General features: G+C 47.5%; 2 protein-coding genes and 1 long non-coding RNA gene across 3 annotated transcripts; 1 reads left to right on the plus strand and 2 right to left on the minus strand.

The window, feature by feature from the left end:
- Nucleotides 1-3,748: 3,748 nt before the first annotated feature.
- Nucleotides 3,749-4,714, minus strand: LOC101879167 (olfactory receptor 14C36-like). Its single transcript, XM_034071948.1, has one exon. The coding sequence runs from the start codon at nucleotides 4,712-4,714 to the stop codon at nucleotides 3,749-3,751; it is 966 nt and encodes a 321-aa protein (XP_033927839.1).
- Nucleotides 4,715-10,733: 6,019 nt separating this feature from the next.
- LOC117437557 (uncharacterized) lies at nucleotides 10,734-12,460 on the plus strand. Its single transcript, XR_004550469.1, has 3 exons — nucleotides 10,734-10,920; nucleotides 11,019-11,132; nucleotides 12,370-12,460. It is a non-coding gene; the product is annotated as an uncharacterized lncRNA (long non-coding RNA).
- A 5,490-nt stretch (nucleotides 12,461-17,950) lies between these two features.
- Nucleotides 17,951-20,945, minus strand: LOC117437570 (E3 ubiquitin-protein ligase RBBP6-like). Its single transcript, XM_034072076.1, has 3 exons — nucleotides 20,780-20,945; nucleotides 19,726-19,822; nucleotides 17,951-18,041 (listed from the first exon to the last, which is right to left on the minus strand). Exons 1-3 carry the CDS (start codon nucleotides 20,943-20,945, stop codon nucleotides 17,951-17,953), a joined length of 354 nt encoding a protein of 117 aa, XP_033927967.1.
- Nucleotides 20,946-21,185: the final 240 nt, after the last annotated feature.

Raw genomic sequence — 21,185 nt, forward strand, 5'->3', positions numbered from 1 at the left:
AAAGCAGAGTCCAGCACAGAACCCTTCTTGTGTGCCCCGTGGGGACAGGGATGCCCAAGCCCTCACAGGTGCCCACAGAAGCTTTGGCTGCCCCATCCCTGGCAGTGCTCAAGGCCAGGTTGGACAGGGGCTTGGAGCAGCTGCTCCAGTGGAAGGTGTCCCTGCCCATGGCAGGTGCTGCAACTGGATGAGCCTTAAAGTCCCTTCCACCCCAGCCCAGTCTGGCATCCCAAGATTCAGGAATCAATAGCGTGCTGAGGAGAGGATGACCTCGAAAGGAGGATGGAAAGGGGACTCTCAGGCTTTCCCAGAGCACACAGAGCATTTCCCAGTTTGGAATATAGAAAACATTGGACCGAGGCCATGCAGCCAAAGGGAGGCAGAGCAGCTCTGCTGGGCTGCAGCTAAGGGCTGTCCGAGGCAGAAGTGGGAAGGAAGCAGAGAACAACACAACGTCCTTGGATAGGCGATACCCAGCTTTGCAGTGACAGGAACTGTCACAATAGTTCCAATTGGAGAAAAGATTTAATTTCATTTCTTTCATTTAATATTGTTTCGTACAAGTAAAATATTCCTCACATTGAGGGTAGTGAGACAGTGACAGACTCTTTCTGAGAGGAGCAGTGCCTGCGCAATTGCTGGCAGTGCTCAAACGCAGGTTGGACACAGGCCATGGGATCAAGCTGCTCCAGTGGAAGGTGTCCCTGCCCATGGCAGGGGTTGGATCTGGATGAGCTTTAAGGTCCCTTCCAGCCCAGCCCAGTCTGGGATTCCAGGATTCTCTGCTGTGCCAATGTCAGTCACTCTGCACTTGCCGTAGGTGCCGTGACGCCTGTTCCATTGCCCAGGCTGAGCTGTGACCCCTCGCATGCTGCACCTCCGCACCAAAGGCACTGAGGAAGAGCAGCCCGGGAGGGACCTCCCCGAGCCGGCTGGGCAGAGCCTGGTGCCCCCCCATTGCAGTGACTCCCGCAGCACCCCTGGGTGCCCAGTGGCCATGGGCACGATGCTGCCGCCATCACAAAGCCCTGGCGGTCGCTGTGGATTTGCCCATTGTGACAAATGGGGCCCCCACGCTGAGCTGAGCGGGGGCTATTGCAGGAGCCAGAGCCCTGCAGGAACCAGTGCACAGGAGACCCCTCCTCTGAGGGTCGGGAGCTGCATCTGCCATGGCTGCCCTGCACATCCAGGGCCGTGTGCTTTGACTTTGCAATCCTGTTTGAGTGTGGCTGCAAAGACATTGTGGGTGCTGCTGTGAAGGGAGGAGAAGCTGTCAGGAGATGTGCTGGTGCCATGGCAGCTGTAGGAGCAGGGCATGGGTGAGGAGGAGCTCAGCCCTGGGCTTGTTGATGTGCTTGGAGCTCAGCTCTGCCTGCAGAGGTGCTGGGGGCAAAGCAGGAGCCTTGTGTGTGCAGGAGCTGCTGGGGTCAGAGGTGCTCAGAAGGTGCCAGGGCAGGAGCAGCCCCTGGCAGTGCAGCTGCTGGTGCTGTCACTGGGAGCTCAGCACAAGGCACCTGCCTGGCTCCAGCAAGGCTCACGGAAGCACACCGGGCATTGCGGAAGGTGGCAGGGCCCTGGCAGGTTCCAGTGATCCCTGTGCCGGCATTCCAGAACACACAGACATTTCTGAACTGAAAAGTGATAAAATAAATACCTTCAAATAGCTTTTATCAGATTATCTTTGTAATCTCCCTGCTCTTGGAATCCTCCAATTGTGCTTTGTGATCTGAAAGACTTAACTAAACCCAAAGGTTTTAATGAGCCCCATGGAGCATCCCCAGCTCTCTCAGCCTCGTTTCATCGGGGACGTGCTCCAGGCCTTAGAGCACAGCAGTCAATGGCTGGACTCGATGTTCCCAAGGGTCTTTTCAAATGAAATGATTCTGGGATTTCATCTGACATCTTTTGCGAACGTCAGAGCTGGGCAAAACACAGCTTCAGAGCAAACCTGTCTCCCATCCAACCTGGCTTTGAGCACTGCCAGGGATGGGCAGGCACAGCTAAGATGTGCTCCAGCCCTCGAGGCATCTTTTTGGCTCTTCATAAGCCCATCATTGTAGGATCATAGGAGAACAGAGTTTGGAAGGGACCCCAGGAGGTCTCCAGTCCAACCCATCAGGGACAGGATCAGAGCACTTGGTTCAAGGCTTGATTCAGTCTGAGTTGGAAATCCCCAAGGCCAGAGACTGCACAGCCTCTCGGGGTGACCGGATGCAGCACTTGCCTGAGCCTATGGGAACAAGGTTTCCTTCTGTACTGCCTCAGCCTCTCCTATCTCACTATCCCCCATTGCCTTTTGTCCTCCCTCCAGGCACCATGGTGAGGAGCCTGGCTCTGTATTCTCCATGTCCTCCTTGCCTGTACAGGCACCAAGTACCCAAGAGCCTTCCCAAAATCTCAGGCCCCCATCAGCCTCCCTTTCTCTGGGCTGGATAAGCCCAGATACCCCATCCTTTCCTGTCCTGGTTTGAGCAGTAGCAGTCATTTTTCTCCTTCTTGGTAGCTGGTGCAGTCTGTGTTTTGACTTTCGGGCTGGGAACAGTTGCTGATAGCAAGTATGTTTTGAGTTACTGCTCAAAGGTTTGGTTTGTCCAAGGCCTTTTCTGAGCTCATGCTCTGCCAGGGAGGAGGGGAGGCCGGGAGGAAGGAGACACAGGACACCTGACCCAGGCTAGCCAAAGAGGTATTCCACACCATAGCATGTCATAGCCAGGATGTAACGGGGAGAGACCCGGAAGGGCTGTGGAGCTCTGGGGGGATGGAGGAGGTATCGGTCGGTGCTCGGTCGGGCAGGGTGGGATGAGTTATGGGTCGGTGGCTGGTGAGATGTATTCTCTTCGCTTGTTGTTTTCTTTACGATTATTATTTGTAGTAGTAGTAGCAGCAGTGATTTGTGTCATGCCTTAGCTATTAAACTGTGCTTATCTCAGCCTGGGGGGCTACATACTTTGGATTCTCCTTCCTAACTCCCTGGGAGTCAGGGGAGCAAGGGGGGGAGTGAGTGAATGAGCTGTGCGGACTTGGTTTTAACCACGACATCATGCTCCAGTCCCTGCCTGTCCTGAGGGCCCATTGCTAAACCCAGTCCTGCCTGCTGATAGCATTCCTAAACTGGGGATCTGAAACCTGAATGGAGCATTCCCGAGCATCATTTCCCTTGTTCTCCTGCCGTGCTCCTGCTCATACAGCCCACAATGCTGCTGTCCTCCCTTGCTGCCAGGGCACACGCTCCTGTCCAGCTCCTGCCCACACAGACCTTTCCCATGGGCTGCTCCCAGCCAGGCAGCCCCAGCCTGGGCCATTGCAGGGCAGTCCCCTGCAGGGACCCCTGTGTCCCCTGCTCTCCTGCCCAGGACACCCTGAGAGCTCTGCAGCCCCCCCCATGCCATCCCATCTCCTCACACCAGCACAACAGCTCCGACCCTTGGGCTCCTCAAGAGCTCTTCCTGCTCCAGGCACAGAGCAGCCATCCCAGAGCTGGAGCAGCCACAAAGCTGCTTTCATTCCCCTTCATTCCTGCCATGGGAGGACATAGCACAGAGAAGAAGTTGCTGCAGGATCATTTCTTTCCCTTAAATAAAGGGAAAGCCCCACAGTGACACAAAGTCTATGGGTCACACAACAAGGGTGGCTTCTTAAGCAGGAGGAGATGAAAACTGACATTTCTCTGAAGACAACATCACCACAAATTGAAACAGGAAAACATACGTAAAGCAGCAAAGACAGACATGGCATGTCATGACCTACATTAGCAGCCCTTTCCAGAGGAAAGCAGGCACTGTATGGCTGTCCAAACACATCCAGTCACCAACTTCCTCACAGCATCCTTGAGCTCCTGGTTCCTCAGGCTGTAGATGAGGGGGTTCACTGCTGGAGGCACCACCGAGTACAGCACTGACACCACCAGATCCAGGGTTGGGGAGGAGATGGAGGGGGGCTTCAGGTAGGCAAAGGTACCAGTGCTGACAATCACGGAGAGCACAGCCAGGTGAGGGAGGCACGTGGAAAAGGCTTTGTGGCGTCCCTGCTCAGAGGGGATCCTCAGCACAGCCTTGAAGATCTGCACATAGGAACCCACAATGAACACAAAACAGCCAATAGCTGAAGAGAAACCTAGCACAAGAAGTCCAACTTCCCTGAGGTAGGAATGTGAGCAGGAGAGCTTGAGGATCGGGGGGATTTCACAGAAGAACTGCTCCACAGCATTGCCTCTGCAGAGGGGTAGTGAAAATGTATTGGCTGTGTGCAGCAGAGCATTGAGAAAGCCACTGGCCCAGGCAGCTGCTGCCATGTGGACACAAGCTCTGCTGCCCAGCAGGGTCCCATAGTGCAGGGGCTTGCAGATGGCCACATAGCGGTCGTAGGACATGATAGTGAGGACAGAATACTCTGCTGACATGAAAAAGACAAAGAAAAAGAGCTGTGCAGCACATCCTGTGTAGGAGATGGCCCTGGTGTCCCAGAGGGAATTGGCCATGGATTTGGGCACAGTGGTGAGGATGCAGCCCAGGTCCAGCAGGGAGAGGTTGAGCAGGAAGAAGTACATGGGGGTGTGGAGGTGCTGGTCGCAGGCTGTGCTGGTGATGATGAGGCCGTTGCCCAGGAGCGCAGCCAGGGAGATGCCCAGGAAGAGCCAGAAGTGGCAGAGCTGCAGCTCCCGCGTGTGTGCGAATGGCAGGAGGAGGAAGTGGGTGATGGAGCTGCCGTTGGACATCTGCTGCCTGTGGGCATGGGCACTGTCATGGGAGAAACAGGCAGTGATGGGTTAGGACATGAGGGATGTCAGATACAGAAGTGCAATTTACACACTCATGACTCTGGAAACTTTCATGTTGCAGAGGAAAGGCTGAGAGTGACTTGGTCATGATTGTCTCTGAGGTTGGTTGGTTTGTTTGTTTTCCCAGTGTCACAGCTGACAAGTGACTTTTTCAGGGATACAATTCCTAAGTATGTTTTTAAAGGCAACTCTGAAAAGTCTCATAATGGGACAGACAGAAGGGCTCAAGTGTCTGTGGGTTAGTGCCTACTCAAGGTTGCTGCAGTGTCCATCAGTCTGGTTCTCAGCTGCCCTGCACTTTGTACAGAGAGTCAGCTCCTTGCCCATCAGAGCATGTCCAGCAGCCACCTGCAGTGGAAGGCAGACACCAAGAGAGCTGCCTGAACGCAGCCTCCCCAGGCCTGGGCTGCACTTTCCCCCCACTCCCTGCCCATGGCTCTGCTGCCTGGAGCTGTCCCTGCCAGGAGCTGCTGCTCTGTGCCCAGCTCTGCTCCCTCTCAGTGCTGCCAGAGCCCATCCCATGGGCTGTGTGCTCAGCTCTGCCCTGCACACCCCTCCCGGCAGCAGGGCTCTGCCCAGGGGCATCTCTGCCTCTGCAGGGGCTCAGGAGCAGCTCACACAAGTCCTGACAAGACTCTCGCTGCCTTCTCCAAAGCACAGAAGTGAATTCCCAGCTCCCACTGCCCAACCTGCCCATCAGGAGTGAAAACATCAAAGCTCTGGATCCTTCCTACTAAGGCAAATGCTGCCTCAGTGTCTTTCAGAAGGACCCTCTGCAAACGTGCTCAGAGTGATGTGGAGCTCTGAGCAGCCCTGACCCACACAGAACCCTCTCCATGCTCAAAAACACTTTCCCTTCCCTGCCAGGTGCTGTTCCTTCCTGCACAGCTCCCCCCAGCACGGTGGGATCTCCCAGTCAGGCTGAGTGCTGACCCTGGCAGGCAGCAGAGTCCCTGCCCCTGCACACAGCCCCTGGGCTGCAGGGACCCTGCTCGCAAGGACAGCGCTGGGCACCCCTGGCTGCACACCCACATTCACAGCCTGCAGCCAGCACAACCCGGCACAAGGGACCTGCCTTGTCCTGTCCCTGCCATGGTGCAGAGGGAAGCCCTGCTCTGCACCACATCCTCCTCCTTATCTACACACAGAAACCAAGAGAGTCCTCCTGACACATCCCATGGACTGTCCCAGGCAGCAGCTTGAGGAGATCCCTGCAGCAGCTGCAGCTGCATTGCCCTGCACCCACAGCCTTACCATGCACAGGGCTGGGAAGGTTTCTCCTGCAGGGAGCTCTCAGTATCCTCCACTGCCAAGTGCCTTTAAGCTCTCTGAGGCTCACAGGTCTCCCCTGGGTCCCAGCTCAGCAGCAGAGGCCCAGCCCAAGGTGGCTCTGCCTCTGCCCCTCTGGGCTCCCTCCAGGCCTCCCTTGGGCTCCAGGGGAACCCCATGGGAAACAGCCTGAAGCAAGCACTGATGCTCCCTCCCTCAGCTGCAGACACACTGCCTTCCTGCACTGTCATTGCTCTGAGGAGAGACAGTTTGTTCTGAGCATCAGCTTTCCTTAGAATGTTACAGAGTCATTTGGAAAAGACCCTTAGGAATATTGAGTCCACCATTAACCAAACACTGTCAAGTCAACACATTAACCATGGCCCTTAGAACATGTCTTTTAAATACCTCCAGGGATGGCAGCCTGTTTCTTGTCCTGTCAGTAGACAGGACAGGCAGAGCAGGACAGGCTGGGATGTCCTTTACGCCTGATGAAGGAAGGGATTCAGCCTGGTCAGTTGAGCCATCTCCTCCTGGGATTGCATCCCTGGGGCTGGAAGGGGACTCAGCTCCCTCCCAGGCTCACCACACACCCACAGGATATGTGATTCCTCCTGTCTTTGGTCAGGTCTTCATCAGAAGGTCACCTACATTTGAGGTCCTTGTCTCAGCTTTTATGGTCATTAAGAGTGATGGGGGCCAGGACTGAAGTGTCCAGATGCAAATCTCTGGTGACATTTGGCATTACAGGTCTGGTCAAAGTTACATGCAGGTAATAGAGACAGGCTGACGAGATGTGCAGGCTGGAACATGTTCTTGTAGCACTCAGAGGCATGAGGCATCAGTTGCTATCAGTGAAGCTATCAGTGAATGCTATCAGTCTGTCCTTTTGGCCACCCATTAGCTGCAGGCATTGAGTGAACACAAAGTCCATCACTGCAGGGTTATTACTTGCTCCCTTGATGATCCAACTGGTGAACAGCCCAAGCATTCTAACTTTGTGCTTGGGTACATCTGGCCTTCAGAGACAGCATCCTCAATGCACATCAATCGGTCATAGCAAACCTCATCGAGCTCAAACAGGAATTCAAGAGCACCAGGGTGAGCTGCTGCTACTTCAGGCACATTTAAAGAAGAAACAAGATAACACAGGAGCACCACTAAACAAAGCACGAGTACATGCAGGTAGATCTCAGATAGCCTATCTCCTCTTTGCCTCAGTTACCACCAGCAAGATCTCTCAAGACTTTGTGCTTTGAGAAAGGACCCTGGATGGGAAAGCTGTACAACCAGCACTGGATGGAGATCAAGGCAGGGGTTAGGGGCTTTGCACGTTACACCCTTACCAGTCCATGGGACCAAAGGGGTGGCATTCAAGGTGCTGAGAGAATGTTTTTCACCAGGACCTGCTGGTCTGTTCCTGTCCCACGAACAAAGGCACTGGACTCTGTGAGGCATCATTTAAAATGCTGCTCCTTAGATCTAGCTCTGCAAGGAGAGAATTGCACAGATAATCTCATGTCCCTTTGATGGCTGAAACCCCAGGAGGTGCAGCATGGAGACAAGAATGATGAGGAGGGTGGATGGCCCCTGCATGAAGGGGAAGCTTCGATTCCTGGATGTCCTCTATGTGACAGGGAACAGGTTGGGTTGGCTTTTGTCACTGGGGATCAGAGGAGTCAGTAAGAGGGACATTGTGCTGACAGTTACAAAATACTGCATCAGGGAGAGCAACCAGTAAAGGTCTTTTGTCAGCACCTGAGGAAGCCTCCAGGTTAATGAGCAGGTTCCTATGGAAGTGTAATTGCCCTGGCGTTCCCTGGCCAGGCAAAGCAACAGGGTGCAACAGTGTGGAGGGTCTTGGCACAACCGGATAAACACAGATGCAGGGTGGGCCAACAGGGGTGATGCTGCCCTGGACCTGATCCTGGCCACCAAGGAAAAGCTGCTCAGAATGTGACCATCAGTGTTAGCCTTGGATGTTGTGAGCATTAATAGTGGGGTCTCAGATGCCAAAGGGCATGAGGAAGGCCAGCAGCACAGAACAGACTCTGGACTCCAGAGGAGAAGACTTGGACTTACTTGGGGACAATTCCAAGAGTTTCCATGGGAAGGGGCACTGATAGTGAGGGAGCATGAGCAGGTCTGATAAGGTAGATGAGAAAATGAACATGAGCCAGCTGCAGTATGTGCTTGCAGCCCGGAAAGCCAAATGTATCCTGGGCTGCATCAAAAGGAGAGTGACCAGCAGGTTGAAGGAGGTGATCATAGCATCATAGAATCATAGAATAGTTAGGGTTGGAAAGGACCTTAAGATCATCCAGTTCCAACCCCCCTGCCATGGGCAGGGACACCTCACACTAAACTATGTCACCCAAGGCTTCATCCAACATGGCCTTGAACACTGCCAGGGATGGAGCATTCACAACCTCCCTGGCCAACCCATTCCAGTGCCTCAGCACCCTAACAGTAAAGAATTTCTTCCTTAGATCCAGTCTAAACCTCTGCTGTTTAAGTTTAAACCCATTACCCCTTGTCCTGTCACTACAGTCCCTAATGAAGAGTCCCTCACCAGCATCCCTGTAGGCCCCCTTCAGATACTGGAAGCTATGAGGTCTCCATGCAGCCTTCTCTTCTCCAGGCTGAACAGCCCCAACTTTCTCAGCCTGTCTTCATACAGGAGCTGCTCCAGTCCCTGATCGTCCTCGTGGCCTCCTCTGGACTTGCTCCAACAGTTCCATGTCCTTTTTATGTTGAGGACACCAGAACTGCCCACAATGCTCCAGGTGAGGTCTCATGAGAGCAGAGTAGAGGGGCAGGATCAGCTCCTTCGACCTGCTGGTCACACTCCTTTGGATGCAGCCCAGGACACAGTTGGCTTTCTGGGCTGCGAGCACAGAGAGTCCTTTAGGGAGCATTTTGTCACATTGGGAAGAACTGAGAGGGTTTCCTGGGGGCGGTAAATGAGAAAATGTTGATAAAATGTTGTAACCAATGGCGACCTTTGTATAGTTTGGAAGATCAGGAAAAATGGCCTAAAAATGGAACTTTGAATTATGGTACATTGTTACAATTAATGCTGGTTTTGAGCTGGCAAGGAAAATGGGATGAAGTAATGTGTGCAGATATGGTTTTCACTTGAAACCATCCCAAGTGACAGCCGGAATGAGAAATTAATATATCTCCACCTGATCCCTTAATTTTGGCTTTGGAAAGGAACAGGGAAGAACTGAAAGGTGACCTGGAGAGATGTTGTTCAGATTGTGATACTGGGGAAAGATGTTTAAAGTTAAGGAAAACCAAAGGGGGAAAGGAGGGGAGATCGGCAGCTGCTGTGTTTGAGTGTGGGATGGGTGCTGGGGAGGCAGAAGTGGAGGGATGTGGGGCGGAGGTGGGGGAGTGGGTTCTTCTCCTGTGGGACCGGATCGGTGTGCGCTGTGGGGAGTTTGGACTTGGAAGTGAGACTGCCCTGGGGGCAGTGCCATGGGGTGGCTCTGGCGGCAGAACTGGAACTAGACTGACGGGGACGTGGGGAATCTACCCCAGCAGATCCACTGGTTAAACTGAAACTAGGGACTAGAGGAAATAAAGTGGAATTTAGTGGATACAGGAGCAACTTATTTGTCATTAAATCAGAGGGGAAAGAATTTGTTACAGATGTGGGAGCTACTGGCACCAAGAAAAAAAAAAGGGCATTCTTTCTGAAACCCTTAAAGTACAAATTCAGAAAACAAATGGGAATGCAGAAATTGTTATGAACGCGAAATTCTCCAACATTTTTATTAGGGAGAGAAGCAACATTTAAAGAAGGTAAACTGGAATTAAGAATTGTATGACCCAGAGTAGGAGCCACTGCAGGAAGCACCTGATCTTGACTTGGAGTAGGTATGCGACCTCCTAAAGTAAAATGAAGTACGGCAGTGAGACTTGGATCTTAAAACAAACACAACACACACACACACAAATTGAAGTTAATTCAAAACCATCATTCTCTCTATATTTTTTCCTCCCACGCTTGGTTTGGGTTTTCTTCTCTTTCAGCTGCCAACATAATGCTGCTGCAAACTGAAGAGATAACATAGTTCAATCATTTGCTGCCCGAACATGGACCCTGTGCTGTGCTTCCTGCTGATCCGGGGAGTCTCTGGGACCTTCACGCCAGGGTTGGGCATTTCCCAGAAAGGAACCACAGATCCCAGACCAACTCGGGACCTTGGTAAGACCCTGAGTTTATTTCTTTCAAAAGGCTTCTTTTTGGTAACTTGTCCACATGAGTCACAGGGGATGCCCTGCGCAGTGGGTAAGGATTTGTTTCCTTGTCTGGACATTGTATTTGGATGGAGGTCAGGACCACTGCCTCCAAAGGGAGGATTTTGAAGAAATCCCCATTGGGTTGCATTTTGTAGGGTGGGTTTGGATGCAGATGGGAAGAGAGCTCTAGTCCCATCATGAGGTGAATAACAAAAGGGGCTCTCCGAGGTATACAAGCTCCTTACACCAGGGAGCAGGGGTGGGGGTGACTATCAGGGTGTCTTTTTCTGGGTCAGATTTATGAGCCTAGAAAGAGTTAGCTGGGCCCTTTAGGGAAGATCCTGAAAAAGTAACTAAAGTGATGGAGACGATTATTAGAACACCAGATCCAGACTGGAATGATTTACAGGTAGTCCTGGATACTTTGGTAAATAAAGTACAGTGCTGGCAAAAGCAAGGGAGGAGGCAGAAAAGATCCATATGTAGGGGGCACAGGGCAGTGTCAGTAGACAACCACTTTCCCTCTGCAGACCCTCCATGAGATCCAAATCATCTACCTGAGCAGGATCTATTAACCAAATACCAGCGGTTGGTTTTGTTTGGAATGAAACAGAAGGATACAGGTAAGGACCCTGAAAAAGGTGCAGCACAGTTATACGTTATCTTATATCTCATACATTACAGCCTAGGTTACAAGTAACTATATATTGAATTTCCATAGCATACTTACAGTTCACAGCTTGTTCTGGCACCTGGGCAGTGCATGGTACTGTCTGTCCTCGGAGGACCTTTTGGAGAGGGGAGAATCAAAAAAGCCCATTCAGCTTATCTGAAGGTAATTGTTTAAGAGAAATTCTAAAGCTGTCATTACTTACCACCTGTGGGTACTGATGGTTGCTGCTGGATCTCCTTACGGAGCCTTTTTGTGTAGCCAACACCATTTTTGAAGTTGTTCACAGCCTAGAGGCAGAGGAACATGTTATAAAGGTAACCTGAAACTTCAGCACACACACCAACAAAAGCCTCCACATGTATGTAAATACTTGAGCGTTAACACCAAATTTGAAAGTGAAGTGACTTGAGGGTTAACACCAAATTTGAAAGTGAGGTGATTGTGTTAAACACAAGTGTGACCTGAATTTGCCACATTGTCTCTAAAGAGCTGTCAGAGATAATGTGTTTGAAAAGTAAATTTAGCCTTATTCAATTTAGCCTTGCTTAAGGCTAAATTAATATTACAGTAATCTTGTCTTCTCTCTCAGCTCCTTACGAGCTCTTTGTCCAATTGATGTAAAAGTCATCACACTACCTGGCGTAGGCTCTTGTTGGCAACTAAACCATCAGGAGGAACGTCTGTCTGGTGACACGCTGGGCATGTATATTCCTCAGTCTCCAGCAATGCCGTTCTAATACCTGTGCATAATTAGCATAATCACAATGCAATAGTTTTTTGCCAAACTAAGGAAAGCTGTTCGGTTCTAATCAAAACACGTATATGACTCATGGGTGAATGTGGTCTCGAGCGTACAGCACGAAGCTGCAGATGTTCAAGTGTCAACAATTTCTAGTCTGCAGCAAATAGTTACACAGTTTTGACATTTTGCTCTTGTAATATTTGGAGTGTCGGATGTGTCTTCCTGATTCAACTCATCCTTTTTCCACTGTCCGTGACAGCAAGAAGTCATTGACCCCAAAGTTAAAGAACAAAGCACATCTCAAAAAAAAGCATTGGTAGGTCTGAGTTCTGAAGGTTTGAACCAGCTCTCCCGTGGAGAAGAATGTGGATTAAATGCCTAACTATCCATTTGTTGCAGACCACAGCCAGTCACCAGAGATGGCTGTATAATTTTGTATGAGAGAAAGGGCTGTGGGCAAACATTTGGTACCTAATACTGTAATCAAATGCACAGTTAGACACTCCTCTGCATGTAAAGAGGACGTAACTGGATCTGTAGAAAGAGAAATAAGTTTTCTGCCCCCCTTTTTTTTAGTCCTTTCCTAGTCAGGGTATACTTAGGCTTTAATTAGAACAGGTAACAAAGTAATTTTGTTCTCTGCTATTTTTGCTTCAGAAGATGAGATGTGATGTTTTCAATTAACAACATGGGAATAACACTTACACTCGTCACAATAACTGCTTCCACAGCAGGGAAGAACAGCTGCATCAGTCATTATATCTTTACAAATGAGACATAACAGCTCATCCGGAACAGGACCATCAGAAGAGGAGGAGGATGGCTCCTCTGGTAAAGATGGAGGCCTTTTCCTCTTTTCTCTGGCATAAGCTTCCCTGGAGGGTGTGTGGGGAAGGAAAAAGAACAAATTTAAAGATGGGTAAAGGAATACTTGTCCAAGCTTTGTGTTTTATCAAAAGAAGATACTAGATGGAATTCTTCTCACTCCACATTACCCTTCTGAACTGTAGGCACTGAGCTGAAACTACTTCTCTATAGCCATAACTCTGTAAAATAAAAACCCAGAGGGGGAGGAAATCTCAATCCAACAGCTGTTGGTTCAATTCTTGTAAGAAGCGTTTGAAACATAAACCAGACGCAAAATGAGCTCTCAAAGAGAATGACTCCCTGTCAACACTACTGAAATGTTTTGCAGAAATACAGATCCTTGGTGCACCACAACATGAACCAACTTCCAGGGGCATGACAAGTATGAATGACCACCCTCTTTTCATGCGAGCAAGCATCACAGATTTTAAGGTTAAAATGCAATGGCTGTGCTTCCTCTCCTGTAATTACAGATGCAATCCAACTTGGTTGCATTATCCACCCAGGTGTTTATGCATGCTTTCTCTCATTCGCTTTTTGGTCAGTCCAATTAATCCCGTACTCATAGAATCATAGAATAGTTAGGGTTGGAAAGGATCTTAAGATCACCCAGTTCTAACCCCCCTGCCATGGGCAGGGACACCTCACACTAAACCATATCACCCAAGGCTTCATCCTGCCTGCTCTTGAACACTGCCAAGGATGGAGCATTCACCACCTCCCTGGGCAACCCATTCCAGTGCCTCAACACCCTAACAGTAAAGGAATTTCTTCCTTAGATCCAGGAATATATCCATTATACCCATAATCCATATATTATTATGTCTAAACCTCTGCTGTTTAAGTTTCAACCTGTTACCCCTTGTCCTATCATTACAGTCCCTAATGAATAGTCCCTCTCCAGCATCCCTGTACTTACGCATTAATAATGGGGATTGCATATTTTCCAGTGTTGGTAAGCATTGCACCCTTTGTGTTGGGATCTTTCACCTCTATCAGGAAACTCCTTGGAATTCCTGTGCTCCTTTTCAGTCTGGGAACAGACTCCACATTTCTGTCCTGTTAAGAAAAGAAATGCAGACATACCTCATCTTAAGACCTACACTTAAAATGACAGTTCAGTGACGACTGGAAGAAGCAAAAGCCTTGAAATCCTCTCCTTTTACCCAGTGTGAAGGTTGTTCAACCAAAGTACTTCTTTTCCTAAATGAACATGGCCAGAGTGTTCCTAAGTCACCTATTGTTCCTAAGCCAGCTTCTCAGGGAAGTGGTGGAATCACTGTCCCTGAATTGTGCAAAAACACACGTAGACGAGGGCCTTAGTGACACGATTCCTGATGGATCTGGCAGTCCTGAAGCATCAGTTGGACTTGATGCACCTCTTCCAACCTAGTTGGTTCTACAATTCTGTGAAAGGCTTATGCAGAGTTTTGATCTGAGCCGACATTCTTTGGCTTAACAACAGGTTTCTTAAGGGTGAAATATCCCTTAGCACATGATCCACTGGGAGAAGACACACAAACCTGATCCTCCCCCAAAGCACAATTCAGAGAGAAAACTTAAGTCAGGGCTCTGGGTCAGCCACTGCAGAAACATCTATTCACCAGCTATAGATGAAGGTTGAATTCATACCTCATGTGTATACATTCAGTGACTAATGTTAAAGGGCATGCACACTCAGCCAGAGACTTGTGTCGGTAAAACACACAAATACTCAATAGATGGGGTCAACAGAAACATCTTGGTTTCATGCAAAATACTGAAAACACCAGCTCTCATTAAAAAGAGTTAAAACAGAAACATTTCCAGTAATACTGAAATACATAAAAATATGCATGTAAATTCACAGATGAAAAGATCTATGGACTTATTTCATGTCTGTGGCTTAGAATAAAGAAAACATTACATTTATAATCCCGGCTTTCCCTTGAACTTTGAGGGGCTTTTCAGCATTGCCATGTAACCTCTGTATTTCACCTCAAGAGAAACACTTCTTCATACGATTATTCCTGTGTTTGTTACCTGACTGCCAAGGACAAAAATTAAACAAGGTCGGAAAGTAACACCGCAAGTCCCCAGAATCTTACCCCATTTCTTGGGCAGTCCTTTCTATAGTGGCCAGGTTTTCCGCACCGAAAGCAGACATATGATGGTGGAGGTGTAGCCAAGGACTTCTTCATGGGACTAAAAAGGTTTCAGGAAAAGAAAGGTATGCATTTGTCTCTCTTGTTAAAACAAACATCTACACAATTTTTCCATAGTCATCAAACAACTGATTTGACTTGATCAACACTTACTGGACTGGATCATATTCACGGAAAGACTGTATCATCATGGCTTTTATTTTATCTTCTTCAGAAGCACTGGCTTCAGCCAGGTTGGCAGTCTGTTTAACACAGAATTATTTGACACACACATTAGACACACATGCAAGCTCAGCCAGCCAAAGACAACACCACTTGCTCAGTCCTGTACACAGCACCACAATACTAGCTGATGTTGCCTGAAAACAGATGCTTCTATGAAACAGTTGTCCTGAGAGTGTGCTGGGGAGACTTTGTGCTTGTAAATGATGCTTATGTGCCTGCTAGCCTACTTGAAAAGAGCCTTCTTGGGCACTCAAAACCTTAGGCTTGACATAGACTTGTGTAACCGATCCACTTTTCTTCCAAGTGGACTGAAGTGATGAGGAAAAGAAATGACACTAGCAATAGTTTTCAACTGGTTTTGAAGCTCCAGCCCATTTGAAGGAGAAGATGGTTACTGTGCATTTAATTGAGAAAGATGTCTGCAAGTTATATGATTTACATTTTGCAGCATTAAAAAGAACACACTATGTTAGTGTCAGGTCTCTAGTTTTTGCTTGCTGAAATTCAGCATCAGACACAGAAGCACTGAAGGGAGTCTTTCTGATCCCTCAGCAAGACACAAGGCTCTCTTCAGTATAAACGTGACCATCCAGTCCTGTAGGCAATCCAAACTGCATTTCCCCAAATAATATTTCACTGCACAATGCCCCTGTGCTAAGCCGGTCTGAGTAAAGTGTTTAGAGTAAGTAACAGTTTTGAGCTGCTTTATGTTTTGTTCATGCGTTTCTCAAAAGGTTCAATGGGCACCACTTGGACAGTTTTTCACATCTGAGAGTAAAACTTCACATGGGTTTACAGAACCAAGGCCACATGCAGGGACAGCCAAAGGCACAACATTTAATTTCTTCACTGAGAGAGGGAAGATGCTGCCAGTGGGAAGACCTCTCGTTCTTAGCAATGAACTCCTGTCTCTCAGGAGAAAGAACTAGCCCCTATCTTTTGCATTGACTTGGATAACTCTATGCTTTTGCACAAAGTGCAGTCATTAGTGTCTTGCTGATGTTACAGTGTTGAGCCAAAAGAGCACGCAGTTCCATCCCAAAACAGGCCACTGCAACACTTTCAGCTGGTCACATCTAGTACACTGTAGATACACACTGGTATAGTCCTCTAAACAATCAAGTACACAATTTACACAGATGACACAGTCTGCATTCAAACAAATTTGTGTTCTCCACTGTCTAGAGCCTGGAATTTGTGGGACTGTGCAGTATTCAAAGAATGCTTCTGTGCCTCTAACGACTAGAAATTCAAAACCAGCCATGCCATTGTCCAAGTTCCAGAAACACTTGTACTTCAGCTGTTGCAAACTGCCCTGAAATGTCCATAACATACAGACAATTAAATTCCTTTGTAAAAATTCTGTTAGATTCCAACACAAAATTAATGAAACATAGGAAAAACAGTAAAAGCTTCTGAAGCACTGCTGCTTTATTTCCTGAAGATGAGTAACGCTGCAACATTGTGTTGGCGCTGAGAAGGCACTCCCCTTCTGTCTTCCCAAATTGGCAAGTACTCTTGAGAGTACAGCATCAAATTATACATACTTCTTAAGGTTAAAATAAATACTTTATTAAAAATTAAAGTTTTGTTCACATGACAACAGTTATCCATCTATAGACTGCAAGTAAGGCTTAAAGTTATGAAGGAAACACTTATTTTTAAGTATTTTACAACAATACATATGTATACACACCTTTGAAAGCTGGGCCAGAGAATTAGATGCAGAAGACTCACCATTCTTTTGTGCAGCAAAAAATAAATGCATATCCAAGTTCTAGAATCAAAACATAGCGAGAGTTAACCCCTACTGCAGTCTGAAAATCTGCACTATACCCACTGCGTGTCACTGAAAGAGGCATTTCCAACCTACTGTAATTTGTATTTGTTCAGAATAAAGTCCCAACCTGTGACAGCTGAAAAGAGCCTGTGTGCTTAATGAGACAAAACTAAACTAACCAGCTGGCTGGAGATGGACTTACTGCTCCAGAATATCTCAGAGAGGAGCCCTTGTGAAAAATGCTGAAGTTTATTGGAGAAGGAAGCATCAGTACAGGAATCTTACTCGCAGTGTAGTTTGCAAATTAATCGGTTAATGTCTCATCACTTAAACATGCACTTATACAGTTATGCTTTGATGAACACAGTAGCTGCCTGTCAAGAAAAAAAGCAGCCCTGAAACATGTGCTCTGCCCTTCTTCTCAAGAACTGCAAAGATGCCAAATTCACTATACCCCACCAAACCCAAACACCAATCTGAACCATCAGCCACAAAAGTAACCTGCCAATTTGTCTATAAAAAGAAACTGCTCAAATTATTAAAAGAAAAAGGTGTTTACTATGACAGAGTAGCCTATAAAAATGGAGAAAAAAGAATTCTTGTATTTTTATAGACCACAGGACAAACTATCCAAATTAATTTGGGAACTGTGAGAATTTTTATTATTCTTCTCTCAGAGCAAACCCAGTCTTTCATGGTGATGAAAGCATGGATTCAAAGCACAGTCATGGCAGTTTTTTCTCCACTGCAAACACACTCCTCCCTCCCAGCTGCCTACGCCAATAGCTTGCCACAATTAAGTCCTCAGGCCCCTAGCTAGGAATGGGCCACAGTGTTTGCAGAGAACTACTACTGACGTGCAGCTTTTACAAAAAGCACAGAAAAGGCTGTACAAACTCACAACATTACTAGCTATAGGCAGACAGAGCTCGAACGTGGCACCAAGTTCAACTGTGCACACCTGGAACCTGCGTGAACTAAAGATGATCGGGCACTATCTGCACAACACAAAGTCACACAGGACATATTCTAGCATATGCGATAGGAAATACCATGCATTACTAGGCATAAATCCCAGCATTCACATCAGAACTGGGCAAATTGATGGTGTGACTCAGTTTGCACTATGATGAAACAGTACATTTGAATGACAATCTGTACTATGTTTTACTGGGAGATACATGAAGTTAATGTTTGGAAAATTAATACAAGACTACATAGTTTAGAATTCAGTGCAGTGTGTAGAAAAAAAGGGTGAGATTGGGTTTTTACGTACTGCTTCCGATGTTCTGCTCACTGGCTCAGTTCGACTTCTAGGAGGAGACAGAAAGGTGATCAGAACTTAAAGCACTTGTACCCAACAGAAAGCACCGAAAATCAATTATAAAACCCAAACATCAAAACTTTACGTTCTGATAGTCTACTGAATATGGACATTTATTTGTATACACAAACTGTTAACTCTTGGTCATTCAGCGCAACTAAGAAAACCTCCAAAATCCCATTTCTACTTTGTCGTAAGTCAGACTTACAGATACAAAACACACCTGTCCAAGAGAAAGCGCTCATATTTTCTCTGCCACCTAAGTATCAAATATATCAAGTCTGTACTACGGTTTTGTGTTCTTAAATAATCAACCCTCAAACTATGAAGGTAACTTCAGGCAATCTGTACATCCCTAGTATTACAAACAGGTGTCACCTACAGTACTTTAGTTTCTATGGCAGAACAGTGATAGCCCCAACACTTCAAAGGCCAAGTTTACTTCAGTGAAAAAAGAAAAAAGTCAGTCATCTGACAAGGAACTAACAAAACTGTCAGCAGCTTAGCCTTTAGAACAGTGTTTCCTTGTGGAAGCCCAAGCACTGTGCTCAGGTATCTACCATACTTAGCCGTGAAAGTGCCAAAGTACTAGCCATGTTGCATACGCTGTACTGACTAAAACTAGTAGTAGAAATGTCACCTGAAAGAAGCTGCTCCTGGGATTTTGTGTGACTGAGGAGCCCTGCGACAAAAAAACAATAAAAATAAAAATCTTAATTTCCAGAATTTGTTTTACAATAATGCTGCAGCATTTTAAGAAATACTTATTCCATCTGAAACCTTGCTGCGATTCCACGTACTCACTGACCAAACATTAAGCACTCTACCCCCTGTTTCTGCAATGTTTCCAGCTGAAGGAATAGAAAGCTGATCTGCCCCATCAATTTTCAATGCTAGAAGAGCAGTGCCATTCTTTCCTTAGCCCCACAGACAGGTAAAACAGCATCAGGAGGATAGCCACCAACTGCTGGTAATGTGCTAAGTTGCTTACTAAGCTTCAGGTTTGGAAAGGATTAACTACTCCTTCACTGTACTTGCACAAGAGGCAATACACTTTATGACACTGCTCTTTTCCTCTTGCCCAAAACAGACCCTGGCTTTAGGAAACTAAGAGGAATCACTTTTGAATGGAACTTCACTTGTTTGCATGGTTTGCCAGCTGGCAAGCATCGGTCTTTCCCGCATAGCCAGTATGCAAGCCCCAGCCATTTGGGGCATAAGAATACCTGACATATCCTGTCCCTCTCCCCCAAATACAAGAAAAAGTCAAACACTAAGAATCAGACTCTTCTGAGACAGGAGCAAATTTTAAGTTTACACTACACTGCAGAACTGTCTTCGCTCTAAAAGCCATAAAAGCAAACACATTTAACAAGGAATCTCTCCACGCAGACAAAACAGGATCTACAACTTGGCTCTCAGAAAAATTAACCCAACAACCAACCCCACAGAATCATTTTAAAAGGTTCTATTGTTGCAGTTTGAACCCCATATCCCAGCAGGCCTAAAAACATAAGTCTGCTTCAGGACCAATACAGGAAAATCCACCCAGTGACAACAAAAATTAACAGAAGCTTTAACAAGAAAGATACAATCTGAATGTCTCATATGCACTGAAACAGTTCACACACTGAAACCAACAGCAAAGAGTGCAATGCTGTGTGGACACTTACGTAACATCCGTTTTGCTGGTAGCTTTAACTCCTCCAGCAGGGATTCTTTTAACGATTACCAATGAGTTTTTAGGAATCAGGGCATCTTCTGTGTATTCTGAAAACAACAGAAATACAGGAAAAGATATTCAAAAGGGCATGTATTAGTACATCATGAACTACACAGCACTTCAGAGAAGGCCTTTACAGGTACAGAAGCCAAATCTTATATATAACATCGTGCTTTCATTGTCTGAACACACTAACAGTACCTTTCAAGGCATTTTCAGGTTTGATAACCAAACACCACCAGCTAAATCTTTTTCCTTTCTTAAAAACAGTTTGAATGCCAACAGCAAAATGGTCTCAGAGGTCACTACAGGACAGCTGGCTAATACAGGGGTTGCATTCCTGAACTAACTGAAGTTGCTTTTGCTTCTATTAGGCTACAAAACCAATAGATCTCTGGAGATACACAAACCACTCCAAAGTCTCATCTGCTCAGTGCTTTACATGTCCTTGATCAAGTCTGATGCTAAGACTAGATCCAACCACACCTAGGCTCTATCAGGAGTTTAGAAAGCCAGGGGGTGGGTGCACTCTGAACTTTGTGTCTCAGTGGGAGGGTCTCCTCTCTTTCATCTTCGGTTTCTATGCACATCATTTTAGCTTGATTCTCCCTTGATTTTCTTTTTCTGCATTCCATTAGACATAAACCATTGACCAAGCTTGAGACTAAGGCTAGATCTAGCTTCACCTAGGCTCCCCTCAAGGGTTTACAAAGCTCAGGGCTCTATTCTGGACACTGTAAATCAGTGTGCACATTTGACAAACTGGTGTAGCCAGCAGGATGCCAAATCAGATTTCATGACACCACCCCACTTAGTCCCTAGCACTGCTTACCCTCTTGGTGCTCCTGCCACCTGGCGGGATGGGCCCAGGCTCACTCATGCTATGTGGGGATGAGCCATCAAAGGCAGAATGCAGCTTCTGCTGGCTGCGGCCATCATGGGGTGCTCTGCAACGTCACCAGCCAGGACATGCCCAAAGCCCTGCCCCTGCTGCGCACACGTACCTTCTTTGGTCTGGGCATTGCTGATCTGCAGATCACAGTTGGCTGCCTTCAGCTTCTCCTTGCGCATGATCTTGCACTTGAGGTCGCAAAGGGAGATGTCGAAGCCACTGAAGGTGACCGTACCATAGTCCAGCTTGGAGAAGAACTTGTAGTGGATGCAAGACATGGTCGGGGCCAGGCAGTGCCTGCTCCACTACCGTGTCTAGCTCGGCAAATGACAGATAGAGGCCTTGCAGCCTCTATGAAGGTGAGGGCACGTGGCAAAGCCCACCGAGGGCGCTGGGGTGAGCAGCACAGGCTGAGCTTGTGCTGGCCAACGGCGTTCAGAGGCTGCAGCACTCTGCCACAGCCAGCCCCTGAGATATCAGGCAGCCTCGGCTGACAGAGCCTCACGCCTCCATCCTGG

This window comes from Melopsittacus undulatus, chromosome 23, assembly GCF_012275295.1.
Source record: "Melopsittacus undulatus isolate bMelUnd1 chromosome 23, bMelUnd1.mat.Z, whole genome shotgun sequence".
NCBI lineage: Eukaryota > Metazoa > Chordata > Aves > Psittaciformes > Psittaculidae > Melopsittacus > Melopsittacus undulatus.

Coding starts and splice junctions, on each gene's coding strand:
- LOC117437570 (XM_034072076.1), bottom strand. CDS start 20,945: ATGTCTTGCATCCACTACAAGTTCTTCTCCAAGCTGGACTATGGTACG. Junction 19,823..20,779: donor CAATGCCCAGACCAAAGAAG/GTACGTGTGCGC, acceptor TGTTGTTTTCAG/AATACACAGAAGATGCCCTG. Junction 18,042..19,725: donor ACCAGCAAAACGGATGTTAC/GTAAGTGTCCAC, acceptor GTCTCCTCCTAG/AAGTCGAACTGAGCCAGTGA.
- LOC101879167 (XM_034071948.1), bottom strand. CDS start 4,714: ATGTCCAACGGCAGCTCCATCACCCACTTCCTCCTCCTGCCATTCGCA.